Here is a 10,053-nt window from a genome sequence, read left to right as displayed (position 1 = left end):
TGGACAGAGAGCATTTTTAGTATATAAGTACCGGTTTTGGTTCCTGTAGACTGAAATGTGTGGAGTTTTGATCTAGGTTACATAATGGCGGACACCAGGCTCTGACGTTAACCAGAATGTCAGCACAACAGGTATGTAACGAACTCCGTTTATTCCGCTCTAGAAGTGATTCTTTTTTGCGCACACAGTAATAACACCACTTAAAACTATGGAGATTAAAATGTTTGTAAAGTTTAGGTGAAGTAGCCGCCTGTGGTGGTGTCTTGTAGATGTTATGTGACGGTGGGTTAGTGCACTTTAGAGAAACAGGACTGTTGACTGCAGTTTAAGCTGAAGTAGATGTTAGCAGGCCTCATTTCTTTGCACTATTATCACTATGCGCCTATTTATGTGCAGGAACATTAATAAGAAAGTTATAAATATCCCGGGATTATTATAACAGTATTTGATTCATCTGTGTTCTTTACCAGCAGAGACTGTTCAGGCACCTGGAGAAGGTCTTCATATGCCACAGTCTCTCTTTTCTATCTGCTCTAGGTGAACACATTCAGGTTACAAGTAAAGTCCTTCCTTCCTCTTTAAGTATCTCATCAATCAATTACATTTTAGTCATAAATTCCAAGCAAGCAAAGCAGGCAAATCCAGCAACACAATACACAGAAAAGAAAGAAAGTTTGAAGTGAAATCACAACTCCTGAGTTCTTTTTATATATAATCCTATCAATAATATTTTATGTATGTATATGTGGCTCATGATAATGTAATTTATATACTAATGCATCATGTATTCTTCCTAATTAACAGGTTAATGTGGCTTTTTTAGAATTTTAATTTTATTTGATTTGATTTCAGGTAAATAACATGTGCAATCTTTATATCTGACAACTATTTTAATTCAAAAATGGCTTGTGTTTTTAGTTTATTAGCTATTATATGCAAACTTAAACACACTGTGACTATACATTACAAATTAGTGCATTATTTTGTCATGATTCAGTTAAGAATTATTGTGGTATTATGATTTTTTTCCTCTTCTTGTAAAGTGTTGCTGTTATTACAGATGCACTGACAAGCAGCAACAGATTACAAGATGACCAGTCTAAACCAAAATAATGTGCCGTTACTATGACATTCTGTCATCACACTCTCTGTAAGTGCGTCCTAATTGGCTGTACAAAGACCAATGATCTCCCAGTCTGTTCCACCATTCAACTAACGTCAAAGACTCTGTAGTTAAGTGATCAATAATTGATGTGAGTGATCAGAGATCGAAAATGTATGCATGACCTGAGATTCACAGCCCTGTTACAGAGCTTTTGAGTTACATGCCAGTATGATTTATAACGTACTGCTGTTCAGCTGTCATTCCTCCTGCCTGTATTTCCTCTGTGTCTGTGCCACACATCATGAACTGAGCTGTTGGGTTTATGGTCTTTTTAACTACCCCACTGTTAGATCTTATTGGATTCATTTGTCTTTTTAGGCTGAGTTAAGGCTTCACCCTGGGATTATTGCATCGGTGATCTTTGTCTGTGTGGCAGCAGTAACTGCTGCCGTATTGATAATTCGAAAATACTGCTTCCCAGTCAAGTAAGCAAACTCGATTAATGAGGCTTAAAGTGATTATTCTAAACAGTCTTGGTGCAGTAAAAACAAAAATAAAAAAACACCCATCACCGTTGTATGATGTGTCACTTTATTTCAGTGAGGCGACATACAGATACTCTGTGCTGAAGCGGATGGAGGATCAGCATTCGCTGGTGACAGAGGAGGATGGTGACAGGGGTCCCTGCACAGCGGGAGAGGAGTCAGACGAGGTCAGTGCATCTTGGCTCCCCTGATTGTAGCTTTCACTGTCATCTGTCCCCCACTACAAGTCACCACAGCTGTTACCTTCCTCATCACATCACATGTCAACCGCAACTTCCTTTTTTCTTGTGACAGGATCTTCTGGAATAAACCTCCACCTTGGATGCAGGCTCAAAAAACAAACAAAAAAACAAAAAAGGAGATCATTGAAGAGAGAGAGAGAGAGTGGTTTGGGGCATCAAATAACTTCTGTTATTAATGGTCAGTTTTTAAACCTTTATCAGTAAAAAAAAAAAATATACAGATGGCCATTTCTTACATGTGGTTGTGCTTAAACAACCGTCCAATAACTAAAATTTATATTTAATATAATATAAGACATGAGAATGCAATGTCAGCTCCTCAAATTTAAGAAGATGGAACATAGAAAATTTCATATTTTTATTTTAGCAAACCATGAGAATTGGTCAAGTTGCTGTGATCGATCAATCTAATCAGTGCAGGTCCTGTGTGGTTAATATCTATTATTAATTAACTGGAATGTGTTATATCTGATTTTATTTATGCATATTTGGTGCTTCTAAGTTAAGCGGCTGCCTTTCTTTTATATACTTCATAACATGTATAAATCAATTCTGTGAATGTGGCGTTAGGCTGCTGATGAATATCTGTGTTCTGGTTTTCACCTCTCAGGCTGCTCCCAGGCAATCTGATGGAGTGGGGGTTGTACCTGCAGTTACAACTCAGGGCTGAAAAAACCATGTGTTGTTTGTTACCATAAAATTAATTTAAATCTGTCTGTCACACTGATTCTACACAATTTCAATGCAATAATTAAAACAAGATAGAATCAAGCATTTTGTGATACCACCTATAACGGCATTTAGAACCTGACTGTACAGACCAGCCCATTGAATGGACCATTGTTGTGGCTGGTAGGACCCTCCTCAGGTGTGTTTGACAAAAGTAATGTCAGGTCCCACACATGACCTCTTGAAGTTGCGGTAAACGCATATAAATAGGCGTCTCCAGTGGGAGGTTTTTGTGAAACGCTGTAATTTAATGCAACTTATTAACCCTAAATTTAAACAAACATGACAGCCGTTTTGGTTTTGGAGGCTCATGCTCTACCCACACCTTATGCAAAAGACTACTAACCACTTCCTTTCATCGGTGTGATAACACACTTAAATGGCCATTCAAAGGGGTTTACAGAACTATGGGGCAAAAAATGTTCCCTAACTTAAGAGGGTTGTGGCACATTTTGTTCTTCATAGACCTAAAAGTCTTCATGGTCATGGTGTTTTTTATAAAAGAAATACCACATGACATCAAATGGTTTTATTTTTTAATTTTACCCTCAGGATGTATTAGAACAGACATTACGTAACATTTACTTTGGAAAATATAACATTGTTACAGACTTTCTTATGTATTTGTAAGAGCTGAATTCTGTGAAACCTTTGCTAATTCTGCTAATCCCACTGAGAATCAACACTCGATTACAAAATAAATTGTCAGTTACCTTGAAACAAACGGCACGGAAAGAAGTAAACTTTTCCATTGATACAATAGCAGAACCACATTCTGTTGCAGCGTCCTGTCACTGAGATGCTGTCATTTCATCATTTAGCAGGTAGAGCTGGACTGTCGAGGATACACGTTTACGTTCACTCTTAATCTCAGTGTGATCAATTCAGCCACAGAAAACATAAGTTTGTGCTGTTATCCAGCCGCTTTTAATTAAACTGTTGTGCAGAAGCATCACGTGGAGATTTCAGCAACACCTTAATTGATCTGCAGCTATAGATAGTCAAACTCCCAACGCACCAGTTGGACAGGTTTCTTTGAAATAACTTCCCTCTCAGTGCTGACATTAACCTACTTCAAGTCAATTTGCTGTCAGGTTCACTGACTCTTTATTGAACTTCTAGGCAGAGTGACATTTCTGACAGCATTTACAACCAAAGGAAGGAAGGAAGGAGCAGCAGCTCCACCTGCTCAGGAGTTGTAAGTGAACATCATTATGTGAATGTCGGTATTGCAGGAAGCCTGTGGCGACTCACACTGATTAATGATTAATCATAAACTTTCTTTAATTATTGTGTGTGTGATAAACAAATGAAGCATTGGTATGGCAGTCATGTAATCCTGCTCTGCTCTTAATGTTGGTGTACATTTACAAATGCTGGTTATTCAATGCATTCATCCCCTGGACTCACTGAAGAGTGCTTGGATTGGCCAGCTCATGACCTTGATGATTTTCTGTCTTTGTCTCTTTATATAAAGAATCTGCGCTTTATTATGCTCTACTGTAAGTATTACTCATTTCCACGTGACACATAGAAATGCTGTGAAGTGCTGTTTTTCTTTGTTTCTGTCAGTATATTGTCTGTAATCACACAAAAAGGGGGGATGTTTGGCTCCCACAATGGTGTAAGGTCCTTGAGTCTGTGTTAAGTGAAGGGTGGTACACACAGGCCCTCTGCTGTTTGCTTTAGGCAGTACAACAAGTGATAAAATTGAACTGCTCATGCAGTAAACTTATTTCATATTATGTGATTGTAAACATTAACAATTAGGTTATTCTCATTCATCGTTAAGTGAATGATTTTTAAAGAATAAAAGGATTAGTATAATTGTCTTCATAAATGCTATTGTGTGTGTGTGTGTCTCAATCCCTGGTCTAGAAGCACTGAAGCTGTCCTGTAAGACTTTCTCTGTTTAAGTTTATTTGTTAAAGTGTGCCTTAAAGGAACCTGCTGCTGTTGTTTAGTAGGCTGTCAGGCTCAGCTGTTGAAGGATCAGAAGAGGAGATGCTCGCTGACACAGTAGCTTGAGTGTAGCTTTCTGGGATTACTCCATCCTTCACCATCTAAATGTGACTAATAACTCATTTCTGTCCAAACAGTGCTTCCCCACTGTATCTGAAATGTGGATTTGTCTCGACACAAAACGACAGGCTGCTGTCCTATTTTATTCTGTCTTTATTGCAGTGAATCGCTCCCACTTTGTTTACCAGGTTGTATGAATTCATTTCACATCTGATTCTTTTCTTATCTGAAAACGTGTTTGTGCAGTGTTGTTTTTTTATGGTTATCTATTTGTGTTTTTGAGGCTTTTGTTTTTTCTTCTGTATGAGCTGCTTTATGCAGATAACTCCACATATCATAGGGGTTTTACTAAAATTTACATACAAATAGAAAACTGTGGCGACTGGTACAGAGGTTCTTTAAACCTTTTTATTTTTATTTTTATTGGTAATTTACTCATCCAGTTTGAAATATGAGGCGTTTGGCCTTTTTCCTCCCTCTTTGTGCCTCCTCCCTCTGCAGGTTTCACATGCTTCTTTGAGCTAAAGCTTCCTTTTGTATTGTTCTCATCAGATAGTATATGTTACAGGTGGAACTCTTCCTCCATTTTTGACAATGTGCTAAAGAGAAACCTGATCATCCAGTTCACAGTGTCTGTGCGTACTTGTAAAATGAAGACCAACACGTGTTTGTGCAGTGTTGTTTTTTTATGGTTATCTATTTGTGTTTTCGAGGCTTTTGTTTTTTCTTCTGTATGAGCTGCTTTATGCAGATAACTCCACATATCATAGGGGTTTTACTAAAATTTACATACAAATAGAAAACTGTGGCGACTGGTACAGAGGTTCTTTAAACCTTTTTATTTTTATTTTTATTGGTAATTTACTCATCCAGTTTGAAATATGAGGCGTTTGGCCTTTTTCCTCCCTCTTTGTGCCTCCTCCCTCTGCAGGTTTCACATGCTTCTTTGAGCTAAAGCTTCCTTTTGTATTGTTCTCATCAGATAGTATATGTTACAGGTGGAACTCTTCCTCCATTTTTGACAATGTGCTAAAGAGAAACCTGATCATCCAGTTCACAGTGTCTGTGCGTACTTGTAAAATGAAGACCAACATGTTTTTATTAGCACAAAGAAAAAAGAGCTGAGACATATTCTGCATATGTAAAAACCCTTTGGCCCCAAGGTGAGGAATCATCAGGAAGCAGGGGTGTCGCTGAGCTCTGAGGCGTCTGCTGTATGTTGACTGGAGTGTTTCATTTGGAAGGTCTCAGCTCTGATACTTAGAGACCGGATGCAGATATGAGACATCGAGGTAAGATTTTACTGTGCTTCAATGCTCTGAGGTTCTGAGGCTGCAAATTTTCATCTGACTTCTGTTTATTGTTGACAGATCTTTGTCATCTGACTGCTGTAATTATTGTCCTCCTGATCACATGGGGAATCTCCATTAATTCATTTGATGCACAGGAGAAAGCAAAACAGTTTCTTCGTAAGACATTTTATCTGGTTTACATTTTTAAGGGACAGTTAACCTGTTTAGACGTTTTGGACATAGAGATTTTGGCCTGCTCTCTAATTAAATGCAGATAGATGGCATAAAAATGCAACTTAAATAAAAAACAATGTCTCACCCGGATTACTTAAGAAAATCCACAAATGCTAATTTATGAACTTTTTTCATGGATAGAGGTATGTTTCCTTCTGCACAGTACAATTGTAGGATAGAGGTAAAAAATAGTTCCCAAAATTTGTGGAGACAAATCTAAATATTTATTTTTGGGTGAACTCTCCCTATTAAATCTTTTTGAAGTTTCTTTTTTTGTTGGTCTTCCCTCTCAATACTGTTCTTTCCTTCCTATTAGGGTTCTTTGATGTAGAAATTGAACCAAGTAAGTTTTTAACAGAGAAATATGTTCTCTATGTTGTTGTTTTAGTGTCGTAAGGTGCTTTGAGTACCTGAGTGGGTAGAAAAGTGCTATATAAGTACAAACCATTTACCATTTTACCATTTTCTGAATTCTGTATATTTTGTATTTTTTTTAGCAACAACTGCACCTCTGCCAAAGTGCAGCCTCTCTAAAGTCTGTCCCCCAGAACATTTTGCTTTACGTGTCCAGAGCGGTGCAGCTAATATCATCGGACCAAAGATCTGCTTTGAGGGCAGAATGTATGTGTGATTGTTGTACCTGAAATAACTGAAAAAAAAACAACACCAGACAGCATGTCTGACCCTTCTCTGTACCTCAACAGCATCATGAGTCACGTGTTGAACAATGTAGGACCAGGACTGAATATTGTGGTGGTGAATGGTGAGTAAAATGCTGTCAGCACATCTGTACTCTGACAAACACAGTGCGTACAGTTGTGTAAATATATACCGGTAGATACTTTATTGATCCCCAAGGGGAAATTCAGGTATCCAGTAGCAACAACATAGAAACAGACAGCATAGGATGCATACGTGTATAAATATAGGGTACTCAGAGCCTGAACCCCCTTAAGAGCAACAGTGGCAAGGAAAAACATTGTCTCACATCATAGACTTACGAGACACAAGTCTCTGATGTGAGGTTGTGATATGAAAATGTAGAAAATAATAATGATATCATATAATATCACATAAATGATAAAATTAAAGAGTTAAAGTTAAATTCATTTATTTTTTGGTTTTAATGGAGAAAAAAGCACAATCGGTAAAAAAAAAAAAAACCTTGACACACTTCAGTTATGGCATCTATTGGACTCGATGTATAAACAGTGTCATTCAATTTCATTGAAATGTAGAACTTGTCGGCATGTGATGAAATATCCTATTATTATGGTGAGTTGGGTGAGGTGGTCCCACAAGGGAGGTAAGGTGATTTTTACGCTAATGACCAGTGTATTTTTGAAAAAAGTCTTTTTCTTTTTGCTTTCTTTTTATTTAGGCTTTTCAAACCGTTAAGTGAGTGTTGAAGGTCAAAAATCATGGCAGTGGGCAGTAGCATAAATGGTCACAGCAGTCACACAGAATCCAGTTAGATGCTGCAACAAATGATCACACTGCAAAAAGACTACAATGATGACAGAACAGCTCTCTCTCCTCTTCTCTCGCCACATGGCCTCCTCCCGTATGGCTCTGATTGTGTGGTCTTTTCCTTTTGTGTTTCCTTGGCTCTTTCTCCCAGCATCCTTTTCTGCATTCCCACAAGCTGATTTTTCTCTTTCATCGTTTTTGTCCCTCTGCCCTCAACATCTCATTCTTTCTGCTCAGTCCACCCCCTTTGTTATCTACTCGCTCTGTATTCACTGTCAGCCTTGTCTTTTCTGTCAAAGTGTAGAATGCTTATTTTTGCATATTTTTGTACTTAAAAACACACTGTATGCTGTTTTAAGAGTTGTTGAACCTACAGGTTAAATACCAGCATATACACAATGTCTTGGTACCTGGACAACAGTTGTGCTCTCCCACGTCTCCCTCATCACCTCCTCTCTTCTGCTCAGTATCCTGATCCTTTTGCAATAAACATGAAAATAACTATTTCTCCCTTGAAAATTTAAAAAAAGAAAATACCCAAGCCAAGTTAAGAAGCCTTTAACACTGGTGCCCATGCACAGTCTCCAGAGTGCAGTAAAACTAACTGTAGTAGCTTTTAGGAGAGACCAAACAACAGGAAGGCAAAGTGATTACTCACATGTGACCCATAGATGGCTCCACAAAATGTAGCAGTAACAACAACAATAATAATAATATGGTGGTTACTGTTATTTTCATCAGGTCATCCAAATACCTATAGCATAGTCAAGCCATGTTTTAATTTCCTGTTAGTAATTTAATTATTGTCTGTTGTTTCTTTATCTTATGGCCCTGAATGGTTGGTTCAGGTATCCATGATTCTAAACAGTTTTAACCACACACTGTGCTAGCAGTGAGCTAGACAGTCACACAATATGTTTACCTTGCTTTGACTTCAAAAACAGCCTCTTTTGTATCTCTCTTTCTCTCTTTCTCTCTCTCTCTCTCTCTCTCTCTCTCTCTCTCTCTCTCTCTCTCTCTATATATATATATATATATATACCTTCCTCTCTCTCTCTCTATATATATATATATATATATATCTATATATATATATATATAGAGAGAGAGAGGAAGGTATTTACACAATATTAACATGTATTATTATTATTTCAAGATTTCATTTTTTTCATTGTAGGTGCAAATGGCGTTGTAGAAAAGTATGGCTCTCTTAATATACAAAGAGGACGTAAGAGTTTTTTTTTCCTCCTATGTTTGATCAAGTTTTGAATTTCAACACATATCAAAACTGTAAATTGTTTCTATGATTTGTTTCTTTAAGTTAAATCAGACATGGTGAACCTGACCGAGATAAAACCAGGAAGAATAGTTTTGACGGCCTCATTTGATGATGTGACACCAAAGTAAGTCCAGATTTAATGATTCTTCTTTACAAATGATTCCATATCACGAAATGACCTGTTCTGCTGCTCCGTGGCAGAATGACAACTGAAGTAAGGGAGGCATTTGTCAGAATGGGAAGCACTTTGATCATGTCTGTGAAGCGCAGAGACAACTGGGTGTTTGCTGGAACAACAGGAACAAAAATCAAAAGCCTCTTTGAGAAGGTGAGTGAACCTGTTCTGTGCACATTTGTTTGTTCTATTTATGTCAGAAAAGACCATCTATTTTAAAAACTGATGAAAACTACTGTTTTTCTTCCCTCTTCACCTGTCAGCGAGCTATTAATGATGAGAAAACCAACATTTATGAAGGATGGCCAGAGGTGGTGGAGGTGGGCGGCTGTTTCCCAAGAATCCAGACTGACGAGCTGACATAAGCTTTAATGAGAATGGCTGTGATGGAAGGTTCTTTTTTAATGTCCTGAAAGCTCATAGGTCTTATTTTTAAATTATATAATGTGTTCTATATATTATTTATTGCATTGTGTTTGTGTATTTTACATGGACAAATTATAGACCTCTGCCTGAAGCTTTTACCTAACAGAGAGGAAAAATCTTATATTTGTACGAAAGCTGTTATATTTCATAGAAGAGAAGACAAATATGTGATTTTTGTGATTTACATACATACATACATACATATCGAGTAGTACTATTGATTGTAATAAAAAAAATCCTAAACAAATGCTTAAAGAATGTTGATGTGTCATTATAATTGGCTATAATACACAGCATAGCACATAATATGCTTGTATCAAGGATCATGTTGGTTGGCTAAATACACAATCATATAATCATATTGTTCTAGTGATAACACAGCATTTATACATGGACCCCACATGGGTCAGGAGTGGGCAGCCATTATGGGTCCCAAGTGGGTTTGTCCGCAGGTTTCATGGTGGCCTCGGATGGGTTTGCCCATATGAGCTCAGAGTGGGAACTAACTGAAAAAACTAGTCTGCTCGCTGTAAC

The 10,053-nt window shown here is 37.5% G+C and overlaps 1 protein-coding gene across 2 annotated transcripts; it reads left to right on the top strand.

Moving 5' to 3' along the window:
- The first annotated feature begins 4,930 nt into the window (after positions 1-4,930).
- On the top strand, positions 4,931-9,617 carry LOC114436436 (protein FAM3C). 2 transcript variants are annotated; one of them, XM_028406706.1, is made up of 9 exons: positions 4,931-5,935; positions 6,014-6,112; positions 6,486-6,512; positions 6,667-6,790; positions 6,874-6,932; positions 8,817-8,867; positions 8,961-9,042; positions 9,120-9,246; positions 9,357-9,617. In XM_028406706.1, the coding sequence occupies exons 1-9, from the start codon at positions 5,923-5,925 to the stop codon at positions 9,456-9,458; spliced, it is 684 nt and encodes a 227-aa protein (XP_028262507.1). In that variant the 5' UTR covers positions 4,931-5,922; the 3' UTR covers positions 9,459-9,617. The 2 variants fall into 2 exon arrangements, with proteins under 2 accessions (XP_028262507.1, XP_028262508.1); XM_028406707.1 differs by lacking the exon at positions 6,486-6,512.
- Positions 9,618-10,053: the final 436 nt, after the last annotated feature.

The sequence above is a fragment of the Parambassis ranga genome, chromosome 5 (assembly GCF_900634625.1).
Source record: "Parambassis ranga chromosome 5, fParRan2.1, whole genome shotgun sequence".
In the NCBI taxonomy this organism is placed as follows: domain Eukaryota; kingdom Metazoa; phylum Chordata; class Actinopteri; family Ambassidae; genus Parambassis; species Parambassis ranga.
The sequence above is the reverse complement of the archived record's forward strand: the minus strand, read 5'-3'. Positions and strand labels throughout refer to the sequence as shown.